Raw genomic sequence first — 27,992 nt, 5'->3', positions numbered from 1 at the left:
CAACTTATGTTGTTCAGGGGTCAGTCATTACAATTGATTTTTTTTTCACATTTCTGTTTAAATGCAGAGGCAGAAGATGTAAAATTGCATGCTCAATGACACATAAAATCTAATTTGTTCATTTTCATTATCCATTCAGTTTTTATCCTCTGTTTATGTGAAAAATCTAGAAGTTTCATACAAATTAATTTAAGAGCTAATTTTCAAAATAAATCACCTCAAAACTTTGTCCCTAATGATGTAAGTTGTTCTCACCTTTAGAAATTTTTCGTTTACTGGTTTCGCAGGCAATGCCCGTAAATTCGATTGGGCAGGAACACAGACATTCTCCCTCTAGCAGAATTATGGTACCTCCATTTTTGCACTGGTTGCATTTTCTCACACTGAATTCATTGATGTAATCTTCAATGGCACTTTCCAAATTTTGTTTCTTTAGGTGTGCATCTTTTATTTGCACTGGAATCAGATTATATATAGGAGATAGCTGCAAGAAAGTAAAACATTTAACTTTAGGACTTTTTCTACTGGTGGAGTTTGTGTAATACCATTCACTGAATTATCTATGAATTCATGAATTCAACGAAGGCTTATTTAGTGATTGTTATTGGTAGATATGATGTTAGCTTTTAAGACTATAGTAGTGACCCAAACTAGGCATGATCTCTGTGATCACGAAGATTACATTATAGAGATAAGAAAACTGATATTAAAATAATTTTATAGATAAATGGAAACTATGGTAGGTGCTATATGGGATGGGTACATGTATTTTAAAAATGCAGAATCATGGATTTAAACGTTTTGCAGGATCATATATTGACATTATTTTGAGAATTATTTTTGCTGCCTTTTTTCACTCCTCTCTTCCAGCAGGTAGCCAGGTGCTCACTGTCTCTCATTAAAGTAGAGGTTTGTGTGCAAGACCAAGATCAGAAAGTGTCTAAAAGCAAATTCTTTTTTTAAAAAGATTTTATTTATTTGAGAGAGAGATACAGAGAGCAAGAGAATGAGCACAAGAGGTTGGGGAGAGCAGAGGGAGAGGGACAAGCAGACTCCCTGCTGAACAGAGAGCCCAAAAAAGCTGAGCTTGATCCCAGGACCCCATGATCATGACCTGAGCTGAAGGCAGATGCTTAACTGACTGAGCCACCAGGCGCTCCAAGGAAAATTCTTTACTGCCTTCCTCCCCCACCCCCTTAAAGCATGGATTTATTAAGAAATTTTTGCAGGAAAGAGTGTGAGAATCCCACTGAGGAAGGAGATTCCTCCAGCCTTGGTATGTCCCTCAAGTAGCACGAAACCCTACCTAGATCTCTGGCAGCTATTTTGGGAGGTAGCAGGAACTATGGAGTGATGCGGGGGAAGTTAGGTCCATATCTGGCACCAAGGGTTCAGTTCTGTCAAGGACTCCCATGCACAATCTTGGCATAGAAGCCTTGGAACCACTTGACTTCAAGTGAACATGTGAGTTTGAACAATGAGGTTACCATCAGCACCGTGAACTAAATGTTTACATATATTAAATTCCCAGCTTCCCAACAGACACATCAGGGTTCTTGTATTAATTTGGGCAACAAGTAAAGGCCTCCCTGAACCCAATCCAATAAATGAATGAAGGCTGAATTTTCCAGCAGTATGGAGGGATGGGATCTCAATGCCAGATTTAATTAGGCTTACAGAAAATGAAATAAAATGATTTATTCTACACACTTAAATTCCTAGAGTAAGACACATAGCTCCCACAACTGATGCAGGAAAGCTTGGGAAAAACTTTCATGAGAATATAACCCTTAGGCTGAGACTTGAGGGTTTGAGGGTGCTGGGCCATAAAGAAGAATATTCTAGTCATACAGAAATCAAACAGTTCCTATGGTGGAGAAACCACAACATATATTGAAAGTGTGCATCATATGTCTCCATAAGCAAATTCAATTGCGTGACTCTAAAGAGCCACTTGAGTAAATAAATCATTAGAAATCGAGGCCCTGTAGTGGCATAGCACTTTGAAACAGGAGGCCACAAAATTTAAAAGAAATTGGAATCCAAAGGCTCAAGAAAGAGGAGATAAAAAAAATACCACAAATTCCCATGAGAGAGTGATGATGGATTAAGTAATGTCAACTGATTTTTCTATTTTCCTCTGATGACAACGACAAAAGCTGAACAAATAAAACCAAAATTAAAGATCTGCTTGAAGGCCCTGGAGAACTAATGAGGTAATACTTAGTGGGTAAAGATCTGGGAGGAGGTGGAAATGCAGTGAGGTGAGCTTCGTGTTTTTGGACCACAGTGCCCTTGACATGTTTCCTAATTTGAGAACAGGCAGCAGAGGGGCTGAAGTAAAAGAGCATGTTACTGGGCTGGGGGAAAATTCAGGGATGGCAAAGGAAAATAAGCCACGCTTTGGGTTGGGATCCAAAGGACTACAGCTCAGAAGTAAGAGGGTATTGTAAGTGGGGCAGCTCTGGCAAAGACTGTGGTGTGGTTTGCATTAGAATAATCTTGGGAGTGCCTGGGTGGCTCAGTCAGTTAAGCATCTGACTCTTGATTTTGGCTCAGGTCATGATCTCAGGGTGGTGAGTTCAAGCCCCTCATTGGACTCTACGCTGGGTGTGGAGCCTACTTAAAAACTAAAAATAAAAAACCTTCCAGTAATCTTGAATCATTGTAACCCCAGCTTTCCAGATGTAAATATGTATTTCCTTTGGAGGAAAATAAAATCATTTCAGGCCTCCAGCTACTCCTAGAATGATTTTTAAAGTATAGTATCCAGCCTCCAATAAAAGTAACTAGGTACACAAAGAAATAAGGCAACATGAATGAGAACCAGTAGGAATACTAGACACTAGAAGCAGAGCTGTGAGGATGCCAAGATTTGAATGACCCGACTTTTAAAGAACTAAATTTGGTACCTTGGTGGCTCAGTCGGTTAAGTGTTTGGCTTTGGCTCAGATCATGATCTCAGGGTACTGGAATTGAGCCCCCATGTTGGGCTTCCTGCCCAGCAGGGAGTCTGCTTCTCCCTCTCCCTCTGTTCCTACCCTCTGCTTATGCTCCCTTTCTTTCTCTCTCACAAATAAAGAAAGAAAAAATCTTTTTCAAAAGAAGAATGACGTTTACATGAGCAGGGGGATAAAAGAAGAAATCAACAATTTTAGCAGAAAACTGGAAATTATTTCTTAAAGCAGAGGATTTGGAAAAAAGTAAATAAATATAACTATTATAATTTGATATTATAATATTCCAGTTAATGGCCTAGTTACATAGAAGCTATAATAAAACTGAAGCAAATTTAATGAATCGGAATATAGGCCGAAAGAAAATATTCATAATGAAACATAAAGAAATAAAAGATTGGAAAATACAGGATGAGGGTAGAAAGCATAAAAGACAGAGTGAGAAAGTGAATGATTCATATAATTTAAGTCCCAGAAGGAGAGAATATTTAAGAGGCAATATTTGAAGAGCTAATGGCTGAGAATAAAACAAACCTGTGAAAGACAAGGTATCCCAGTAATGAGGTTGCAATTTTTTCTTTTTACACCCTGGCATATCAGAGTAAAATTGCTAAAACAAAGGCAATTTAAGATTTTATTTTTAAGTCATCTCTCTTCTTGAAATGGGGCTCAAACCCACAACCCTGACATCAAATGTCACATTCTCCATCGACTGAGCCAGCCAGGTACCACAAATCTTAAAATCATCTTAGTGAAAAGCCAAGTTGACTCGCATATTTGATTTTAATAGAAACAATAAAAAATATAAACTGTTCTAGGACAATGAGATATTCAGAGGAGATTTTTAAAAAGATGACCTGGAAACTTCTACCACTCTCAAAAAAAAGAAAAAAGAAATCTAAATTGATTATAGATCAAAAAAGTAAAGGCAAAGCAATAAAGATTCTGGAAGATAATATATAGGAAAGCATCTTCAAGACCTTGAAGTGGGGAAAGATTTTAAATAGGACACAACAGCACTAACTATAATGAAAAGAAATACATATGTGACTACATCAAAATTTTTTTTAAAAATCAACATTATAATTCCTGACATGATGTACTGAGAAGGACATAACATCATTTCTGTGGTATTCTTGCCAAAATGCATAACCTCAATCTTCTCTAAGCCTAAATTGAGAGAAACTTGACAATATAGCTAACACTCATCAAAACATGTCAAGGTCATGAAAGACAAGAAAAGTCTAAGAAACTGTCCCAGGATGGAGGAGACTAAGGGGACATGACAACTAATTGCAATGTGGGATTTTGACTGGATCATGGAACGGAGAAAGGATATTAGAGGAAAAACTGGTGAAATTTGAACAGGTCTATGGGTTAGACAATGTTAATTTTCTGATTTTGATGAACTGTACGATGGTTATGTAAGTTGTTAGCGTTAGAGGCTGCTTGTTATAGGGTGAATGTGAACTCGATGCTATTTTTGTAGTTTTACTCTCTGTACTGTTTATGCATTTTTACAGTAAGTCTAAAATTATTTCAAAAGAAAAAGCCAGAGAACATTAAAAAAAAAAACAAACCCAAAGCATGGAAGTCCTCAAGTGAAAGAGAACAATTATAATACTTTTAAGTGAGAATAGGGTCATATCCAGAATATACCAAGAACTTCTATAGTCCACACAATTGTCTACAGATTTATACTTTATGAGTTAGTATAAAAGATTTAGATGTCAACAATGGTATATTTATTTGGAAGAAAGTAACCTCTTACCGACTTTGCTATATTGGCACAAACAACATAAGCATGTGGTGGAGTTATTTTGATTTTTGGGAAAAGAAATTCATCTTGTTTTACCCATCAAAGGAAAGTCAAGGGCAGATAATCTAAGATACAGGAATAGAGGGTCATGGAGAAACTACAGTGTGGATGAAATGCACAAACATTGTTCCAAGAGATAAAAACGAAGGTCATGCAGTGACAACAGTCTCAGAGGAGCCTCAAGCCCTGGAGGTGATCCCACAAGAGAACAAGGCACGATTAATATGTACTTTGTGAAGTGGTCCTGAAGAGCCACACCTTTTTCTGATGAACTTTGGCTCTCTGCTAATGAAGAAAAGAGTTCTAATTTTTCTCCTATCCTAGCTAACTCCATCTTTCTACCATTCGTAGATGTATTTTCCGTGGATGTAATCTGTCACAAAACTTGACAACATACAAGTAAATTGAAATATAGTTTAATAGGAGGTACACTGAGGTTTCTAACGGGCTCCCAAACTAATTCATCTAGGTGCCAAATGTAGTTTGTTGTTAGAAGGAGTGTTATTTTCATCCCTGTACAAGAGAATTTAGAATGATTTTTTGCTTTATCTTTTTAGCTGTAATGACTACAGCACAAAGCACTGGTACTACAGCTCTTTAAAATTCTATGCTTTTTTAATACCTGGTGCATCGCTGCTAAGAGTTGCATAATATAACAAAAATGGTAGGCAAATAGTTCATTATTACTCAAGTTGCTCCAGAAAGAGCTTAATATAGCCTGACATGTGGGTGCATATGATTGGTTGAGGGAAAAACAAGAAAGGGGGAAATAGAGGGTGGGAAAGGCAAGACAAGGCAAAACCAACACAAAATTTATGCTAGGAGGACCCACCCATTGGCTCGAGCTTGGTCACAAATTTGGGTATATTTTCTAGTGCATTGAGTAAGACGACTAAATTTAATGATCACATACATTTAAGAAATATTTACACAATTCCCAAGAGAAACAAAATGATCCTTAAAACTGAGATTAAAGAGTAATACCTCCCATGAGTTCTCATGAAGGAGACGTCGTATTACAAAACATCCTTCCAGTAAATAAAGCAGTGGGTTATATAACTTTGTTTTTTATAGTGCCAAAACAAAACTTTACAGGAAGCCAATTTGCTCTATGCTAGCTATACTGATCTCTGCTGCTTTGAGCTAGAGGAAATAACACACTTTAGATCTCTCAGGCAATTACGAATAAACGTAATTTCCTCAGCTGACATTTTTATAACTAGTTTGTAGCAGTAAGCTTAAGAAGAAACCAAAGTTCAGCTATTCTGTTGAGATAAAATGTAGAAATGTTGTATTAACATTCGGGCAAGCTGGAAATAGAATTAATATACTTCCATGAAAACTGAAGCTCTGGGATCCCTGGGTGGCGCACCGGTTTGGCGCCTGCCTTTGACCCAGGGCGCGATCCTGGGGACCCGGGATCGAATCCCATGTCAGGCTCCCGGTGCATGGAGCCTGCTTCTCCCTCTGCCTGTGTCTCTGCCTCTCTCTCTCTCTCTGTGACTATCATAAATAAATTAAAAAAAAAAAAAAAAAAAAAAAACTGAAGCTCTGACAAAAGTTAATCTGAAGGCGAGGTCCTGTCCCATCTACATAAAGAAGGGTGGAGGAAAAATTCTTGGGCTGAGTTAGTACATTCCTCAAGAAGGTTGGGGTCTGTTGAAGCACACAGGCAAAGAAAATTAGAGCCACAAGGTTCTGCTTAATAGAGCATGGCCTTAGTTACTTTATGTTTTTATTATATTTTTTTCCATAGTTACTTTAACATGGAAACATATGCTATGCTATGTTGTGTTATGTTACATATAACTAAGTATTTTACTTAGAAAAATCTCTGTAAGATTCTTTAGAGTAATATAACTTCCTAGTGTTTCCTCCAAGAAAAACTTTGTAAGATGAATACCTAGGTAATTGATTTAATTTGTTCAGATTAAACATAAATCAGTTAATAGTTTAGTGTAGGGGTGTGTGGAGAGGTTTTGCCAATTCTTTCAACAATTAAATAGAAGTGGCAATTATTTTAATATGAAGACCATCCTTGGTGTTTGAACATGTCATCCATAGACAATAGAATGCTTCAGCTTATCAAAGAATTAATTAGTGATTATAGACTGTTTAATTGCCTCGCAGAATAGCTTCTAAACCAGAAAAACAGTTCTACTGGATTTATAAAATTAAAATTACTTGAAATCTACTTTAAGGTAAAACCACAGTATATATTATATCTCTTTAGGGATTTAAAAGCCACACAAAATCAATAAAACACATAGTATTTTACTAATTTCTGCACTTTATCTACAAGAAGATATATTTTTAAAAGTGATTTCTGGGTGACTTACTATAGCTGTCATTTTCTTAGGTAGAAGAGGAAAGTCCAGGCTTCCAATATATAAGAAAGAAACGTATACCGGTACTTGGAATGCCTAATAATCTAAAAATCTCGAGATTAATAATTGCCCTTGAAAATAGGATAAACTGGGATGCCTGGGTAGCTCAGTGGTTGAGTGTCTGCCTTCGGGTCAGGTCGTGATCCCAGGGTCCAGGATCGAGTCCCATATCAGGCTCCTTGCAGTAGAGACTGCTTCTCCCTCTGCCTATGTCTCTGTGTCTCTCATGAATAAATAAATAAAATCTTTTTAAAAAATAGAATAAACTATAGTTTGCATCCAGCCAGTATGCCTGTCCAAATGACCTGATGAAGGTCTTTGCATAATTCTAGCAAATCTAATAGTAAATCTTTAGTAGGTGCTTTATTTACTTGAGATTTTTAAAATCAGCTCTAGAATGTAATGGATGATGGTTAAGACCTTCTCAGAGAACAATCCTGGATCCATACAAGGAAAGCTGAACTTATTTTGTAGAGAGGAGAAGACAAGCCAATTTAAGTGTCCATGTGGATGTAAACATTTTTGTAAATTAATTCTTCTTTCATTTAAGATTTTCTGAAATATTTATTTATACTGAGTTCAAAATAATGAATTTAAGTGTGTTTAAACATAATTAAAGTTTCTCTTCTGACGAATTTCATATATAGACATGTTAATTTGGTCAACTTTTCCTCCCTGTTGTCCTACTTTTGGGGCAAAATATCTGAAGTTTCCTAGATATGTTAGCTCAATTTCTACAACTTAAAGGGAAAATAGATTACAATTTTCAAGTTTCTGAATTCTTCCTCCACATAAATGAGATGGTTTTGGTAGCTTCACTCATTCTTTGAAGACAATAAAATGGGATGAAGGAACAAAACTTTCCAATAACCAATCCTATCAAAATGCCAACATGATTGTAACTCGAGTTAATCAACCTGAAGTTGGGATGCCTGGGTGGCTCAGTGGTTGAGCGTCTGTCTTTGGCTCAGGTCGTGATCCTGGGGTCCTGGGACTGAGTCCTGCATTGGGCTCCCTGCATGGAGCCTGCTTCTCCCTCTGCCTGTGTCTCTGCCTTTCTCTCTCTCTCTCTCTCTCTCTCTCTCTCTCTCTCTCTTTCTCTCTCTCTGTATTTCTTATGAATAAATGAATAAAAATCTTTAAAAAATGCAAACTGAAGTGAACGGTCATCAAAGAAAAATCTGATCTGAGAGAAAATTGTGAAACATACAGGCATCACTAAAAGCCTGGAAGGAAGTAGTAAAAGAAGGAATAAAGAAAAATACATACTCTTTGTAGTTAGTTTTGGGGGGAGAGAATGGGGCTGAGACTAGCATTTATATCTTCACAAGTACAATGCAGTTTGTTTCCCCTAGAAATAAGTACCAGCAAGCTGAAGACTATAATGAAGATACAAAAAAAGAAAGAATTTTTGGACCATAAAGACTGCTCACCCTTGGTTTTATTTTCTGACACCTTATGAATTTCCTTTTCATTAAGGCCTCTAGTGATTCTCCTGCATTGGAAGTGGTGCTGTGATGCCACCGAAAGCAAGAGACAGAAGGGAACCACAATTCCTGGGCACCAATTTTGTGTCAGTCTGTGCTACAGGCTCTACACAAGCAATACTACCAAATCCTCGAAATAAATATGAAGCCCTGGAGAATTTAGTGTTTAGTTTAGTAGTTAGAACTTTACACCTTTAGAGGACAGAGACTTCAACTCAGCCTGGGTTGGTGTAATGTCACAGGTCATGCCTTTTCTCTAAGCCATGCTTCTTTCCAGAGATGAAATAGGAGTGCATTTGAACACTCACATTTCTTTTAGATGAAGTTAACTATTCAAATGAACCAGTATTAAATAGGAAAACTTAAAAGTCTTCTATTTAGAAGCAAATGCACCTTACCTTGTGATTTATGAGCACTGGAGCATCATTTAAGGAAGTGGCCCAATTTGTAAAGTCAGTTATATTAATTGTCTTGGCTCCTTTGAGAAGCTTCTCTTTCAGATCATATGCATATTTTTGGGTTCCTCCTCTTATCAGTGAAATAACATCATCAATGATGCCATCACTACTGATGTTTACTGAGAAAAGAAAAAGGATATAAGTGAGTATACTTTTGTGACATTTGAGTAACATTTATTGAGCCTTTGATAAAGTATAATCTAGTATATTATTTTATTTTTATTTTTATTTTTATTTTAATTTTATTTATGTAATTTTTCTCACCCCAAATCACCAAGAGCAATTTTTATTAGTGGCCAATTGTAGACTTCAATTCTCTTAAGAAAAATCACAACAGTATGATAATTGAGAATACATTGATGATTCCAAGTTCATCATTTAAGCATATGCACATGTAGGAATTACACATGACTTTGGGATATAGTATACATTTTTTGTTTCAGATTTACCTTCATAGTTACATTTTATATAGGTTTGTTTTAAGCGATTTTAATATTATGAAAAATCAAAGAGCGTAAAAAAGAATCAGGTGAAAAGCAAAATTTCTTTCCATTCCACATTCCTACCCATCTCTTCTTCAGTCTTTCTCTCCAGACTGAATGACTTTTAGCAAAATTTGTGAATCTGATAGAGTTGTACATTTTTGAACTGCAAAGGAATTTCGAGAAGATTTTTGTTTATCCTTTCTCCTTTTTATAAATAAGAAAACTGAGACTCGGATAAGTAGAGTGACTGGTCCAAGACTAGCTTAAGGGTCATATATTGAAAATAAGACATTTGATGGCAAGTTGTTTTCTTTGTGCTTCATCAATGATTTCCAATCATGGCCACATGTTAGTGGTTGGTATGCTTTTAAAAATATCAGGCTTTCCTTTCTCTGTCTCCCCACTATTATCTGATTCTTTAAATGTGAGCCTCAGCTATTTGTATGTCTGAAAATATTCTCAGAATAAATTAGGGTAAAAACTGAGAACTCTAGCACTACCTCATACTTGTAAATCTGCTAAATATTACCAACACAAGCAACATTTATATCAAAGATATTTATATTTTTTAAAAGGTTATGCACTGATTGAGTGTTAAGGATGGATTGGGATTTCTTCCCCCCCCCCAGTTTTATTAAGATATATTGACACACTGTAAAAGCTTAAGGTGTACAACATAATGACGACATACACATATATTGCAAAATGATTACAATAAGTTTAGTTAACATGCATCGCTTCATATAGTTAATAAAAAATGTATTTTTTTTACCCTGGGATAAAAACTTTTAGGATCTTTTCTTTTAGTGACTTTCAAACATATTGCAGGCACAGTTAAGTATAATCATCATGCTGTACATTACATCCCCAGTATTTATTTATAAACTTATAACTGGAAGTTTGTACCTTTTGACTCATTAGATAAAGATGGATTAGGGGTATTGAGTCAGGTGGAAGGCTGAGTTAGGCCAATGGTTTTGGTCTTGTCCTTTCTTAACAGTCACCTGCAGTATTGCCACTAGCCCATTCAGAAGTTTTGTTAAGATTAGGGGCAAGAAAGGAAATTTTTCCTGAAGACATTTTTATGCCATTGGCCTTCTACCATTGCCATGATAAAGATGCAAATCTAAAATGCCTTTCCCAGAGCTGTGCACTGTATGACCTGCACAATGGTGATTCTAATGAATACATGTCCACAGGTTACTTGTGTTTATAATGGTTTGAGAACGGCCGTAAAGGTAAAATAGTTTTGAAGCACTTTAATTTTTTTTTTTAAATAAAGAGAACAGGCAATAGAGTCTACAGTGACAGGGCAGATCTCATTGACAACACTTCCTTCTTTTCTTTTCTTTTCTTTTCTTTTTTTTTTTTTGCGTAGTGAGTTAGGTCATACTTACCAGTTTCACCCTCACCCCTCTTTAAACAATCATCTTTATTAAACTTTCCACTGATTTCAACTCCAGCTTCCAGAGAAAAATCCAGATTAAACCCGAGGCATCTCTGTACATCCCTTAGTTCAACACCTGTTTAATGTATTTAGTTGAAAATTATTAAATAATATCTATCAACATCACAAATAAATTCATTATGCTATTTTGTAAGAAATTATTCCTAGACATTATTACTGAGCTCAAAGACACAGTCATATCTACCCTGCTTTGTCCTCATATTAGAATCTAGTGGCCTCCTTTTGAATTTGCTTGTCAACCTAATAACAAAGGATATATAAATTTACTCTTTGTTTGAAAGGGACATAAGTTAGAATAGGGCAGTTATAGTAAAGTTATTTACCTCTAATATCATGGAAAGGAGACACTGACATCTAACATATATTGAATGCTTATCATATACTCAAATCATTCTTAACATTTTGTATGCATTAATGAATTTAATCCTCACATTGGCCTTTTGAGGTAGGTTCTGTTATTATCCTCATTTTATAGATGAGGTTATGGCATGGCAGAGCAGAAAAGCAATCTGCTGATGGAATTCAGCAATTAGCCAAGTTAGTATTCGAACCAGAGTTGTCTGGTTGTTTAGCGTTTCTCTGTATTGACTTCATAATTTGGTGTAGGATGCATCAACATCTCTTGATCCTCTTTGGAAGACTGTTCATTATTAAGGTAGCTAGTTTATTGCTTTGAGCAGATGGCTTATATATATGACAATTTTGTTTTGGTCTTATGAATACTACTTAGTAGATATCAGTCTTGGAAGCTGACTCACTGAGGTGTATGGATGCTATAGTTACTAGGAAGAAAAATCCTAATATTTCATTCAAGTCTATGATTTATTATCTTACTAGGAAGAAAAATCCTAATATTTCATTCAAGTCTATGATTTATTATCTAATTATTTTATTTTAAGAGTAAACTGCCTCAATTCATTGACCATGTCAGTTTTTCCTCTTATCAATCCAGATCATACACACACACACACATGCCAAAGTGCTTTATGAAAAAGGAAAAGGAGAAATTAAGTTAATCCCAGGGTTTCATGGTGAAATTTAGAAGTGGGGACCTGGGGACATTTAAGCATTCATTTATTCAATAAATATTTTTGTGTACCCACAACTAGTGAGAACATGAGAAATATTGTGTGGCTTTCCCCATGAGAAAGGGAGAAGGAGGATTAAAATAGAAGACCACACTAGAAATCTAGAATACTAGGTTTATGACCTTAACCTAAGAAACATAAAGAGATTCTGAAGATGTGGATGAAAATATCTAAGTGATCCCAACAGTCGTAGATTCTCTACCTCTGCTGTGGAGCTTTTCGTGTTCTGACAGGGTCTGGACATCCCAAATCTAGGTGGAGGACATGGCTTGGTTCTCAGGTATTGCCAATGGAGAAGTGAGAAAGATGACTTTCCTTTCAAAGATACCAGAACTGACCTAATGACCCTTGTCTACCTAAGGCCAGATGTTAAGTAAAACAGAAATGGGTAGGTCTGAGTTATCCAAGTTTAAAGATTTCAGCCTATTGAGCTTTTTCACCAAAACAATTCTTAGCCTAGAGTGTTCTTGTGTTTTGATCACCTTGCTGAGCCTTTCTCTTCTGATTTCCAGGTTACTCAAGACACAGTTACTTATGCGCCTCGCCCATGTGATATCTATCAAAATAGCCTACCAGGTAGGACTAATGAAACTTTATTTTTCTGTCTCATAGGATATAGTTCTGCAGGGCACTATAAACCAAATAATCTCATATTCCAAAACCCTGGCTGTGCTTCTTCCTGCTCAAGATGGAGGGAATTAAGAGCAATTAGTTCTGGCCATGACATGTTTGTTTCATCTATAAAGTGCTTATCAACCATGGAGGCAGCATCAGGTTTTAAGCTCATAGCCATATCCCATTCTTCACTTGACACAGATCATGGCTACAGGGAAGGAGCCATAGAAATGGCTTTTGGCAGCACTTCCCTCCCAAACAGACACACTGAAAAACTTTGAGGGCAGAGAATGGAGATATACTAGCATCTATCTCCTCTTTAAGGAATATTATAACTAGACATAATTACTCACAAAAAAATAATTAAAACTTATTAACAAAGTCACTTTGCATCTACCTTATTCTTAGATGGTTTAGAAGAGCCTTTAGGCCAGTACAGTAAGTGTGTTGTTCATAGACCTTTCCTGTACATGTGGTAGACATTGATGACCAACCATGGCCTTCTTTCTCATGTTTCAAGTGTGGTCAGAAATCTACTTAACATGGACCCAATTCAACTACCACCATATGATTAGAATTGTCATAAGATGTGGTAAAACTAATTTTCTACTCTGGCTTTAAGACATTAGACTTATATGATCTTAACATTACTTTCTTCCTCCTGAGAAAATTTAGAACAATATTTTCCTTCCAATACTGAAGAATCGTTTGGAGGATAATTGTCATACATATAATTAAGCCAGTTTATTGATTAAGAAATAGATTATGTAAATTGTCTCTTGTACTTTTTTCACCTTGTAAATCGTATTTCACTAAAAGCAGCATCACCAACTGATATTAAATTACAGTACAATTTTGTGCATTTCTCAATAGTGCATGACCAAGTCATTTTGTTTGAGGTAAAAGCCAATTTTCTGTTTCATAGGGTTTTAGATGCCAAAGGGCAGAGAGAGTTCTTTCAGAGAAGCAGGTTATAGGACTTTATTTTAAAGCCTTTAACTAATTAAAAAGGTTAGCAATAGAAATAATGATGCTAAAACAGCATTAGAAGTTAGAGCTCTGTTTCCAAGTATACCTTTCTCTTCCATGGATGCTTTATCCAAAACATATATTAATTCATAGTACCCTCCTAGAGACCCAGAGCTGCTATAGTGAGTTCCATAGGTTTCCAAAAATGCAAAATATTCCCCCTTTTCATAGGTAGATGGCAGAGCTTTTATATCATCCAAGAAAGTGGTTTTCAGCATGACATCCCGACTTCTCATCACAAATCTTCCCAGATGAATTACTCCTTTCACATGCAGAAACACTTTTTCCTTTGTTGTAGAGAGGGGAAAAAAATAAATTTCATTACCATTATTTCAAATTTAAAAATCACAAAATTTGAATTTCCCCAAGCAATAATTTTTTGCCAGTGACCATAGATATCACTTTTACCCAGAAGGATGGCAAACTCAAAATACTATTAGTCCCAAATGTTAATGAAGATGTGCAGCAACTAGAATTCTCCAGCACCGCTGGTGGGAATGTAGAATGGCCTAACCACTTTGGAGAACTGCTTGGTAGTTTCTCATAAAAGTAAACATACACCTACCCTATTGTCAGCAATTCCACATCTACATATTTACAAGATGTCACAAGATCAGTGACAAAACAGTCCACAAAGAGATCCATACCAGACTTTTATAGCAGCTTTAGTCAGAATAGCTTAAAACTACAAACAACTCAAATGTCTATCAACAGAAGAATTGATAAGCAAATCGTGGTATGTTCATGAAAGGGAATACTAGTTAGCAATAAAAAAGAGCAAACTACTGATACACACAACAACATAAAAAAATCTCAAAAATATTACGCTGAATGAAGAGTCTAACTAAAAGAGTGTGTCCTGTATGATTTCATTATGTGAATTTCTAGACCAGGTAAAACTAAACTATGGTCAGAGAAATTGGAAGAGTGGTTGCCTCTCAGGCACTAGGGGGATTTACTGAAAAGGGGATGAGGAATTTTCTTGAGGTGATGGAAATGTTCTACATCTTGTTTGATGAGGTGGCTAAACAGGTAGTTACAAAAGCCAAAACTCACGGACCTATAGGCTTAAAATGTTTGCTATTTGCATGTTATTGCTTGAAAATTATACCTCGCTAAGTTGATTGTAAAACGTTGACGATGGAAGGAGAGGTAGCCATTATAAATGCAGCCCAATCTTTTAATTTTGTGGATGGGGAAACTCTGATCCAAAATTTCAAGTTATTGCCCCAGATCACAAAAATAGTCTGCGGCAGTGATGAGTACTACAAACCTAGGTCTCAGGTCTCCCTGTTCCCTCCCCTAAGTCCTTTCCATTTTTGATAACAAAGATAGGATTGACAACATTTTAAGACATGAAAGCTAAACGGGTGAATAGTTAAGCATTCCTAGAGATGATGGTTTAAATTTCCAGGAGAAAATCAGGGCAGTGACAAAGAACTATGTGTTTCAATGCCTCAGATTATCTCAGTCAAAACTAAACTACAATTGACACCTATGATTTTGTAGAGGGTTCATTTAAGCTATAGCACTGGTTAACATATGTTGTTTGCAGAGAAGTTTAAAACATTTTTATTATTTTTTAAAAGTATATCTTGATGTATATGAACATCACACCAAACTTTCTGTGTTCCAGAAGCGCAATTGTTCACATTGTATGACTTCAGGTGATGGTCAGTTGTCCACACTGTATGACTTCAGGTGACTGAATAGAAGTTTAAAACATTTTATTATTTTTAAAAAGTATATTGTGGTGTATATGAACTTCACACCACATTTTCTGTGTTCTAGAAGCACAGTTTTTCACATTGTATGACTTCAGGTGAAGGGTCAGTCTTTAACAAAAATCTTAAAGAAACTCACTCCACATAATAAGTCATATAAATTCTCCCTCCGATGATTTGCATAATAATTCTTGGTGGAGTCTCAAAGATGCACCAAACATATTTAGATTCCTTCTTATTGTTGCTAAAGTAGGAGGTATAACTCGTCAGAAATATGTCAACATTCTTTGGCTCAACTTATTTCAGAGGCAGGTCTTAGATCATTTCCATCTCAGATAATAAAAACAAAATATCTCAGCCTTACTTGTCTAATCATTCGCTATCGATTTCTCTGCCCTCATGAGAAGTGAAATTCCTTCAAAAAATGTTCTCTACTGGCTCCTTTCAACTCCTCTCTTCCTAGTTTCTCTTAAATCTAATCCAATCATGCAGCTCTCCTCACTATTTCTGCAAAACTTCCCCTGACAAGGTCACCGATGACCTTCACAATGCTAAAGCCAGCAGTGGTTCCTTCTTTGACCTATTAGTACATCTGACACAGTTCGTCACCCCTTTCTCCTTGATAGAGTTTCCTTTCCTATCTTCTAGGGCAGTTCTCAAACCGTAAAGTGCGAACAAATCTCTTATAGAATCTTGTTAAAATGCAATTCTGATTCAGCAGGTCTGGGTTGGAGGCTGAGGTTCTAGCTTCCCAGTGATGTTGATGTTGCTGATCCATGGACTACACTTTGAGTAGTCAGGTTCTAAGGCATTATACTTGCCACATCCTGCTGTCCTCTGCTGGTTCTTCCTCTTTTGCCAGACCTCTTTCTATCGAAGTTCCTTGAGTTTAGTCTTGGATCTTCTCTTTTCCACTTACATTAACTCTTAGTGGTCACACTAAACCCTGTGACTGTAAACACCATCTACATATGAACAACTCCCAAACTGATAGCTCAATCCCAGAACTTTTTCCAGCTCAATCCCAGCTCAATCCCAAACTCCAGACTTAGAACACCAATTTCCTACTTGACTTCTCCAAATGAATGTCTAACAGACATCTGGAACTTAATCTAACTAAAATATAACTACTGCTTTTCTTCTCTCAACCTGTTCTACTTAAAGTTTTCTCTATCTCAGTTGGTAGCAACTCTATTCTTCTAGTTGCTCAGGTCAAAAAACCTTAGCATCTATGCTTGACTCTATACCTGGCCTATTCATCTTCACATACCTGGATTTCTGCAGTAGTTTTAAACAAACCTTCTTGCTTTTGCTCTTACCTCTCATAATTTCTTCTCATGTAAGACATATTAGAGTATGTCAATCTTCATTTAAAAGGTTCTAGTGACTTCCCATGTCACTCAGAGAGAAAGCTAAACTCTTAGAGCAGGCTATGAGGCCCTTCATGATCTGTTCAGGGTAACCTTTCTAACCCATTCTCTTTCTGGTTCACTTTGGCCCAATGGGCAGAGATATGTTCTCACCTTAGAAACCTGTTTCTAACAGTTCCTTCTGCCGGGTGCAAATATGACTATTTGGTTATTTCCTCTCCTTCAATCTTCACTCAGACATCATTTCCTTAGAAAAGTCTACCCTGAGCTTTCTTTTTAACACTACCATTTGCCTTTGCCTAGCACTCCTGATTTCCCTTGTGTTCTACTTTTTGGTTTATTCCACAGCACTTATCACTTTCCAAACAATATATAGCTTGCTTTTTTGTCTTGCTTTTTTTGCTGTTACATTTATTTTGTCTATCTCTCCCTGCTGAACTTTCAGCTCCATGAGGACAAGAATCTTTTTTTAGTTTGATTCACAAATGTATTGTAAGCCCCTGGAACAGCCCCTGGCCACATAAGAAATACACAGTAAATATTTGTTGTGTGATTTAAAGAATCTTCCAGCCACATACTTTGAAAGATGGGTATGCATATTAATAAACAGACAAGGTACAGAGCCATACAAAACAATTATATGAATAGGAATAACATCAGTACGAAGAGTGAATTATTATTATTTTTAAAGGAGGAGAAAGTATCTAAACAGGTGATCATGTCATCAGAAAAGGAAGAATGAACATTTTACAAGGATCATACTGATTAGAGGAAGTATTTTCTATTTTTCAAAGGAGATGAAACAAAATTCTAAATCTGGATTAAATATCAAAAAAACAAATACATTTTCAAAGCCTTAAAGGTATGATTACAAAGTAAGCAGACCAATTTCATATGCAATGTGTACAATTTCATGGCATCATTACTTTAGAGACACTGTACAGTAAGTCAGCATAAGGCATTGCAATGAATTACCAAAATTCCTCTGTATGATTCTTCATTGTGATTTGGAAGATGGTACAAATTGAACAGCCTATTACCACAATCCCAGTCCAAAAACACGCTCTGAGTTCTTGATACACTTGTTCTCTGTCCATTAACACCAAACATCTCACCCACTTATATTACTGCAGATCCCACAGGGCTCTTCTCCAGTTAGCATCCTTCTCCCTGAACTTCTAGCTACATATTTGAGGATTTATTGAGTATTATTTTTTTTCTCTCTCTCTCCAATAAACTCTATCTGTTCCAAACATTTAGAAGAGGCGGTTTGGTTAGTTCGAAAAATATCCCATTATATCCTTTATATTAAGTGTTTGGCCTTACCTTCTTAGAAGAATGTGTCAAGAATAGTTGGTAAATTTCATTTTTGGAATATGTAAATTGAAATTTACTCTCAGCATTTATAGAGGCGTCTATGGGGGAGTCTTTTCCTTCAGGGTTAATTTTATACTTTTCAATTGCTTCAGTAGGTGTGAGTTTTAAAGCTATATCTGCTTTAAAATTTGATGTCTTCTCTTGGACAATTCTTTTGAATGACTGTATCTGTTCTTCGTAATATTCCGTTCTGAAATTTTTATCGGCTTTGGTCTAAAAGAGAATGATGAAATGCTGTTAAAATCCACATACAAAAAACCACCCTAAATAAACACAGAACAAAAGAAAAATCAAGCAATTATTTGAAAGGTATTTGAGCAAGGGAGTTAAGAGTGAAACAATGAAGTGACATTGCTGGGCTCTGATATAGAGTCCATGACTCTGAAGACAGGACACAGTAATCTCTCTGAGAGTCTGATTCCTAGTCTGTGAAAAAGAGATGATCACCATACATAGTCCAAAGCCTGTTCCAAGATAATGCAATGAGATAATGCATATGAAGGGGTTAGAACATAGCAAGCTCTCAAATGTTAATATGTTAATATTTAAAGAGCAATTTGCATAACAGATGCACAATATACTTCCATTTGTGTAAAAAAAAAAAAAAAAAAGGAAGAAATGATAAAGCCAACCCTGACTGAAGGCTTCTGGGGCAGCACTGCTTTGAATATTTTACACATGTTAATTAATTTAAGCAAAATGTTAAGACTTGAGCTCTGCACTCAACCCTTACACTCTCCTGTCCATTAATACATGCATACATGTTTGTGTGTGTGTGTATACACACACACACACACACACACATACATAATAAAAAAACAAAAAACAAAAAAAATGAAGAAAAAAAAAAGAATAGGAAAGCAAGCAAGTGAAGAAAAGTTTTTACCAGCACAGAAACTTACTGGAAAAATCGACAAAGCATAGAGTGTTTGCCCTTGAGAGGGGGAACTGTGAAACGGAAATCTCTAGTGGGAGCAGGCTTATATTTCCTTGAATAATCTTTTGTGATTTTCAGACTTTTTGATATTTTTTTGCCACATTCATTTTTGCATGGAAAAAAAAAACACTGAACTAAACAATCTAGTTAAAAATTAAAACTTTCAATTAAAAAATTCTTTGCCAATTTTGTCAGGTATCAGTGGGAGGCTTGTTAATCTCAGCGCTTAAACTCTCTTTCCAGTGATCCTCTGCAAGAGCTTGTAACTCCTGTCTGAGAAGGAGAAGTTCATTTCTTCAGTCAGCAGCACAATTTAGATTCCACAGCATTCTGTGGGGACTGTTCCGCACAGGGAAGCCTATGTCTGAATGTTTCTGTACCTCCACAAAATCCATATGTTAAAATCCTAATGCCCAATGCGATGGCAGGAGGGGGCTCCTTTGGAAGGAGCCTTCATGAATGAAATTAGTGCTGCCGTAAAAGTGACCCCACAGAGCTCCCTAGTCCCTCCCACCCTCTGAGGATGCCAGAAGTCCATAGTCCTAAAGAAGGCCGGCCCTCCCTAACTCAACTAGACTAGCACTCTGATGTCGGACTTCCAGAACTTCTGATGTCCTCATCTTCAGAATTGTGAGAAACAAATTTCTGTTTTTTCTAAGCTACCCTGCCTCTGATATTTTGTTGTATCAGCCGAATGGATTCAGACAGGGAAGCTAAAGTTATCATTGATGGGAATGACTAAAATGTGTATAATTTTCGTTCAAGTAAGGCATGCTGGGAAAAGTGCTCAGTATAAAGGGACTGCGTAACCTGACCACATCACTTCCCTGCTTAAAATCGGTCTTCCCACTGCCTTTAGGATAAAGTCTAAACTAATTCCAAGTTAATCTCTCGATGATTGTGCTCCAGCCCTTTAGACACATTTTTAAAAACTTTCCACAGCCCATGCTCCTTCCTGCCACAGGACCCTTTTATATTGCTTTTACTTTCTGGAAAGTTCTCTGACATCTACGCCCCCTCCCCCCATAAACCAAACACATACACATTCTCTCATATATACGCACTATATGGCTTGACCTGGTTAATTCTTACTCCTCTTTCTAGTCTTAGTTTAAACATCCCTTCTTCAGCATGGTGAGGTCTTTCCTAATCCCACAGACTAGCAAATCCATTTTCTATAAGGACTCACGTTTCTTAAAAAAAAAAAAATGCAGAGTGGCTGGGTGGTGCAGTTGGTTATGCATCCAACTCTTGATTTGGCTTAGGTCATGATCTCAAGGTCTTGAGATCAAGCCCCGTGTTGGGCTCTGCACTCAGTGGGGTCCACTTAAGACTCTCTCTCCTCTCCCTCTTCCCTTTCCCTCTGTGTGCTCTCTTTCTCTCTCAAAAAAATCTAAAAAAGAAATAAAATGAAATGACAAATGTTTTCTTTTATGATTGCTTATTTAATAGACTTTTCGATGGCAAGATCCAAGAAGTCAGGGAACATGTCTGTCTTCTCCACACACCACTATAGCCTCACCACTTAGGAAAGTGCCTGACACAGAGTAGATGCTAACAAAAATTTATTAAATTTAATAGGCAGGTCCAATATAGCTAATAATAATAACTCATATTTGTTGAGTGCTTACTCTTGCAGGGGGCTGTCAAAAGTGTTTTGCATAGCATTTAATTTAATTCTATTAATTCATTTAATTTCTTACCTTTAAGATAATTTCTGCAATTATCCCCCATTTTACCAATAAGAAAACACAGGTTTTGAAACTTGCCCCAAATCACACAGCTAGCATTGAAATCCAGAAAGTCTGATTCCAGGGCTGAGCTGTTAATTCTTATGCTATCCTGCCAAAGAGGGCTTGACAAATTCTGACTAGTAAAATAAAGGGCTCATGGAAAAGGTTGCCTTGAACTTGGCCTTGAAAAATGAATAGGATTTCTGTTGCCTTGAGATCTAAAGCTAGTGGAAGTGTGGCCGGGTGAACTGGGGAGACCCTGGGCTCTAGGGCCTCAACCCAACCCATCCGGAATGAGTCCCTGAATGTTCTTGATCTTGGGAAAGAACTCGAGGACAGACACTCAACACAGTGGAGAGCGTCACAAATGGGAAAGTTCATTAAAGCAAAAAATACAGTCTCAGGATGGGAGAGCCAATGAGCTTGAGAGAGAGCTGTGCACCCTGGGGGTTGGGTTTCTATCTTGTACTGATGGTCCTTAACAAGGGGGCTGAATGTTTACTGGAGCAGGAAGCAGGGCTTTGCGTTTTTTCTTCCTAATTTGGTCAGGGGTTTCCTGTCATGGCACCTGCCAGTCCTGGGCCTGTCTGGACTTCCTGTGGAGCACTGCCAGGACAAGCCTCTACTCGTCCCAGTTGTGGACCGTGACTCCCTTGTTGCTGACCTCCAGGTGTTCTGTTAGAACCGGCCTGCATACTCGGACAGGAGCCACTGGAGGCAATTCTACTCAGTCTTCAATGCTGAGAAGTGCCAGAGCTGAGCGAAATGACACCAGGAGACTACTCCCTAACTCTCCTGGAAGGCTAAGCTCTTCTTACCTTACTGTGTGCTAATCAGCGACAGGAGAGGGGTGGTGTAATTTGTAGGCACCTGCACTTATTCCTGACATGGCTAGGAAGAAAAAGGCACTGGCAAAAGTCAACTTAGCAGTGTGGAGGATTGCTTGCAGGTGTAAGAGCATATTGGGCGGAGTATCAGCTAGCATGCTGCTGAGTGGTCCTGTGTGACTTACTAGGATGCCAGTCGTGAGTAGAGTCTGAAACAGTGAAGGTGGGGTCAGTTGCAATGACAGAGAGGGAACAAAGGGGCTGGCTTGTTCCAGAAAGTCATGCATTTTATAGGGTCAGTTCAAGATCTCCCGTTTAAAGGTTTAACCAACTGATGCTTTTTGAAAAGGAAGAAATATTATTTCTGGAACTAGGAGTGGAAGAGAGAGAATAAGAATACAACCAATAATTTCAGAGTTCAAATTGAAAGGGAGAGAGGTAGGAGAGCAACTGGAAATAGAACGTAAGGAGGGAAACTGTTAAAGATGCAACTGAGGCTTTGTACAGACAGACAATAAAACCATATTTGACTTATTATGATTATTAAAACCATATCTCACTAATTGAGCAAAGAAACCCGGAAAAGAGCAGAGTGATGGGCATCCCATGAACCATCCTCAGCCAAGGTACATAGTGAAGCCACCCCCACATTCCCAACCCTTTAGCTACTAAACTTTGGGGTAATTTGCAACTTAGCAATAGGTAACAAATATGGTTCTTCTCCATTATATTATCTTCAAGATCATTTTCTGTACCTGTATCTTAAATGTTAGTGGCTCTAGGACTTCATTCTCTAATGTTCCTTTCTCTCTCATTTTGAACTTGCTGGGTGTTCTCAAGCACTCTTAAGATTTTAATGATCATCTATATGCTGATGATCCTGAGTTTCTGCCTCCAATTCAGATAGTTCTCTCTCCCCTCACATTTGTATAATGTACTCTGCACAGGATAACTCCATCTATATGTCACACAGACCCTCACACTCGAAATTATCAAAATTCAAATCATTACCTTCTTCTTGGCACTGACTTTAACTCTTTTTTTTGGGCAGATTCTCCCCTTCGCGACTTCCCAGGTCTTTTTTGATGGGCTATCATCTAGTAGGGGTGTCCTTTAACTTTCTGTCTCCATATTTTATATCCATGGTGAGTGGTCATGGCTAGACATTCCTCTAAGCACTTTGTATTTATTAACACATTTAACCTTTTCAAAATCTTAAGAAGTAGGTATTATTACCACCCCACTCTATGATAAGAAACTGAAATTCAGAAAGCTAAATAAGTTGCCTAAAGTCTCATGGATGATAAGTGGGGGAACTTATCAGAATTTAAACTCAGAGGGTCTTAATTCGGAACTGGCTAATTGACCATATGCTATACTGTCACCAATTCATTAATGAGCTCTTCTTAAATATGCTAGATTTAATTTCTTCTTTTTAGTTTCTATTACAGACACAGTTTAGTCTTTTATCATTTCCTTCTTGGACCATGAAATAGCCTCCTTCTGTTGTTACCTCTCTGGTCTTGTCCTTTTGGAATTCATATCTACAAAACACAAAGATTTAAGATGAAACTCTGACCATGCTGCTGTCCTCAGTGGCTCCCTTCTCATGCTCAGGATCATGCCCAAATTACTTAATGTGGCATATGAGCACCTTCATTATTTGATTTCTGCCTGTGACTCCAAATTTGAATTCATATTAGTTCATCATAGACCATAGTTCTCTTCAAAAAAGCAGTTTCTACAAAACTATTGTTCCTTGGAAACCTACAACAAACAAACCAGCATATGTATAATAAACCTGATCTATGCACTGCCAGGGTTTCTAAATTGATTCAGGTTGCCAGTAGAAAGTACAGTTGGAATGTTTTCTGAACATGAACATGAAGCCTCTTTTTTCTGAACAACAACAAAAAAGCCTCTGTTTTCTGTTTTGTGTCAACTTCAATGGCAATTCCAATTAAATTTTTACTTGATTATGGGCTCTTGCCTTCATAAAAAGTACTAGCTTTTAAAGAAAAGATTGTTGGGGTGCCCGGGTAGCACAGTTGGTTAAGTAGCCAACTCCTGATTTCAGCTTGGGTCTTGATCTCAAGGTCGTGGGACGGAGCCCTATGCCCAACTCCACACTCAGCCCAGAGTTTGCTTGAGATTCTCTCTCTCTCTCTCTCTCTGCCCCTCCCCTAGCTTACTCTCTTTTCTCTCTCAAATAAATAAATAAATCTTGAAAAAAATGAAGAAAAGATTGTTAATATACTGCATGCATTTATTTATTAATTCAGTAATCATTTTTTAAGCAAAGAATACAATGTTAGTTCCTCAGGATTCCATAGTAAATAAAATGACTAGAAACTTGACTTAGGGTATATATGATGCAGGAAAATAAATGCTAGAGCAGAAAGGAAAACAGAGGCTATTGCATTAGTTATCAAGTGAAGCATCTAATCAACATAGAATTCAGAGAGGGCAGCCTGGGTGGCTCAGCGGTTTAGCGCCGCCTTCAGCCCAGGGCCTGATCCTGGAGACCTGGGATCGAGTCCCACGTCAGGCTCCCTGCATGGAGCCTGCTTCTCCCTCTCCCTGTTTCTCTGCCTCTCTCTCTCTCTCTCTCTCTGTGTGTGTCTCATGAATAAATAAATAAAATCTTAAAAAAAAAAAGAAAAGAATTCAGAAGAGAAAGAAGGAGGAGTGGTAATCAAAAGCCAGGTCAGGAGTGACCTTTTTCTCCCTACCACAGAGATTGATTATTCTGCTAGCTACAGGGAAACACTCACTATATTTAAGCAGCAAAGTGAGAAGATCAGATTTATCATTTATCTTCATACTGATGTGTGTGGAATGAGTTGAAACTGAGCAAAACTAGAGGTCTTAAGCTGATGCGGAGACTCTCATAGCAGCCTAGCTGAGAAACAACAGGGGCCTAAGGCCATGGCCATGGCAGTGGGAATGGAGAAGAGGAGACAGATTTAGCAGACATTATGAAATAATGGAACTAGGCCATTGATTGGCTATTGAAGACTTTGAGGGACATGCATCTGTAGAGGAAGTCTTTAGAATGATTCTCAGATTCTGAATTTGTTGATTAGGAAGATGTTATTTCATTGTATCCATCTAAGTGAAGAATTCAAGAGTGAAAATCAGGGAACTGGGTCAAAGAGTGGATATCAGCTTTGGGTATGTTAACTGTGTGACGACTGCAGATGACTAGCTACATAGGTATACAGTTCAGAGAGAGACCAGAAATACAGTATTTGCAAACCATCAGGTTAGAGGTGAAAAAGCTACAGGAGGGGAAAAAATCAACCCAAGGAGAAGATGTAGAGACCAGAGAAATAAGGTAGAGTAGGAACTCTGGTGAGACTTATATTTAAGGGCTGTCCTAAGTAAAGGGAGCTAAAAAAAAAAAAAGTAACTTCAAGATGGACTTTGGCAAAAGGAGTCTGGGTAAGAAAGTAATAGAGATTTGGTGCTGTGAGCTGTACTGTGTCCACTCCCCCTCCCACCTGCCAGTTCATGTGTGTAAGTCCGAAGCCCAGCTACTACAGAATGTGACTGTATTTGGAGATATAATCATTAAAGAGCTAATTAAGTTAAGATGAGGTCATTAAAGTGGGCTCGAACTCAATATGACTGGTGCCTTTATAAAAAGAGGAGATTAGAATGCAGACAGACCAGAGGGAAAAGGCTGTGGAGGTACAGGAAAAATGGCATCTACAAGCCAAGGAGAGAGGCCTCAGAAGAAACCAACCCTGCAGACACCTTGATCTCAGACTTCTAGCCTCTCAAATTGTGAGAAAACAAACTTCTGTTGTTGGAACTATCCACTCTATGATACTTTGTTATGGCAGCCCTAGCAAACTAATATAGTTAGAGAATTCATGGGAAGTGCAAAAATTGAGACTGCAAATGTAGATAAGAGTATGTGAAGATGGGCATTTCCTTCTTGTGTTTGTGTTTTGTAAATGAGAGTCTTAAAATATTTATATATTAAGGGTAGGGTGGAAGAGGAGAATGTTCTAGTAGAACAGACAGAAGGCTTAAGAGGATAGCTAGCAAGGTACTTGGCATGAAATCCAGAGTCTGGAAAGACACACTTTCAACTGAAACAGAAAAGAAGGATGTTAAGGGTGGACTGAGTGGCAGGTAAGTTTGTACACAAGTATAACTTGGAAGAAAAAACTAGAAAATTCTTATCTAGGCTTGAGTATCCTCTGTCAAGTTGAAGTTAAGGCCATCTATTGAGCTCAAGGTCAGAACACTCGGATGAAGAGCTTGAGGGGGTTGCTGGAAGTTTTAAACTAACCTGGCAGGATGAATGGGTAGTCCTGCAGCCAGGAGGGAGGTGTGGACCTGCTGAGCTGTGTGGAGGCCCTGGGGGAAGCTATAATGCCACCCATTCTTAGATCAATATGACTTTCTCTAAACCGCACAAGTTTACAAGAGAGGCGGAAAAATAATAGGGTTCATCTAAAGTTGGAGTTTTTCTGGATTATAGAAGGAATAGAAGGCAGTGACATTGATAATATTATCAAGAGTGGTCAGATGGGTCTGGATTGATTAGAGGGAAGAGCAGGAGGAGCAAAATAGACTGGGAGGAAAATGATGTCAAAGAACCCGGTTTTGATGGGGACCAAGAGTAGGGTTGTGGTCATAAATGAGAGTGAGAGCTGAAAGATGGGTCCGTTGCAGTGAGGCAAAGGGTTAAATGTTGGGTTTCCCAATGTTCAGATTCTCGAGGCAGCAAAGTTCTGGTGAACACAGGCTAAAGATGTGGTTCCAGATGTGAGTGGCTCTAGTAAAACAGACACAGGAAGTGAAGAAGCAACAAGAAGTGATTTGCAGTCCACAGAATATAAAAGTCACCCAGGATTTTGGCTGGATTTGGGGTGGAAAGGAGGATCAGAATCCAGGTGCATTTTACAATTCTTTGTTGATCTCTTAAATCTTACATATTCATGGTGACCCAGGTTTAAAGAAAATTATAACAAAAACCTGAAACCTGATTTACAAATTGTTGCTTTCAAGAACAAAAGTGGAGAAGACCAAAGAAAAACAGGGGAAAGGAACTGATTTGTACATGTCACCATCACTGTTTTTATCCTGTGATTGCAGGCTTCAGTGATTCTTAGTTATTACTTCTGACCTATAAAGTAGGCAGTAAACCTTGACCTGTAATGTGACTGCTAATTACATGTTTAATTGTAGCTAAATCTTTTACTAATTATATTCTTTAAAAAAAGAGGGATAGCAGATATTTACTGAGTGTTTACTACGTGCCGGTAACTTCTTGGATGTTTTAGACTCATTTATCTTTACAAGATAGGCATCATCATTTCTATTTTACAGATGAGGGACTAAGGCATGATGAGGATAAATAATTTTCCTGAGATCTCACTGCTGCTTAGGGGCACAGCTGGGATTCTAACCTATGTAGTGTGTTCTGGAGAGCCAGAGAACCAGAGCCGCATTTGAGATAGGGGGTATTGAGGGAGTGTGAATCTGTTAGAGTCAGACGTCATTATTAAGAAATATTCCTCATATACTGATAGCTCAGTAGAATTCTTTCAAAATACAAAAGACAGGAAATTACTGTCAATGAGTAAGTAAGATAGGATTTAAAAAATTAATTCATTCAATAAAAATGTGTTGAGCATCATATGTACACATATATTGGGTTGAGTATTAGTATAACAGGCCATCAGGAAGTATAAAATGCATTTTTTGCTTTTAGTTACTATAATAAAATACATGAAAGAGGAGGTAAAATGTTCTATTGGGTATTAGAAGGTGCAGGAAGAAATTCTAAGAAATCACAATAGGGATTTCCATTCAATAAGCTTATATTCTTTTATGTATGGTAGAAACAAATTTGGCTACTTCCCAAGACCATAACGCATTAGAGTGGGGGGAGCACCAGCAGTGGTAACACCAAGAAGGTGATTTGGGGACTTTAGCAGGCCCCCAGGCAACTCCATCAGTACACCTCAGTTAACACTGGCCAGATATCCAGGTCTACAATCCCTCTCTGCTTTTTATAAGCTTGGTGCCAAAACTCATTTGGAAGCATTATTCCTATCTGAACTGATAAAAAGTCACTATAGTCTTCATTTCTCCCACTTTGTCTGAACTTCAGTGGTTTCACTACAGAAATATTAATTCATGTGTTTGGTTATGAAATGCTGTTCCCGACTCCCCTGGGGGGTGTAGGTAATATACGGGGTAAGCAACACA

At 37.5% G+C, this 27,992-nt stretch overlaps 1 protein-coding gene across 1 annotated transcript in view; it reads right to left on the bottom strand.

Annotated features, from left to right (window-relative positions):
- C9 (complement C9) overlaps positions 1-27,992 on the bottom strand; it is a 56,896-nt gene that overhangs the window by 4,628 nt on the left and 24,276 nt on the right. The window contains exons 6-10 of the mRNA XM_026016713.2: positions 18,214-18,477; positions 13,840-14,080; positions 10,991-11,116; positions 9,049-9,227; positions 256-484 (exon numbers count right to left, since the gene is read on the bottom strand). Coding sequence (XP_025872498.1) covers positions 256-484; positions 9,049-9,227; positions 10,991-11,116; positions 13,840-14,080; positions 18,214-18,477 — 1,039 coding nt within the window. The remainder of the gene's footprint in view (positions 1-255; positions 485-9,048; positions 9,228-10,990; positions 11,117-13,839; positions 14,081-18,213; positions 18,478-27,992) is intronic.

This window comes from Vulpes vulpes, chromosome 4 (assembly GCF_048418805.1).
Source record: "Vulpes vulpes isolate BD-2025 chromosome 4, VulVul3, whole genome shotgun sequence".
NCBI classification, from domain to species: domain Eukaryota; kingdom Metazoa; phylum Chordata; class Mammalia; order Carnivora; family Canidae; genus Vulpes; species Vulpes vulpes.
This window is presented reverse-complemented; position numbering and strand designations above follow the sequence as displayed.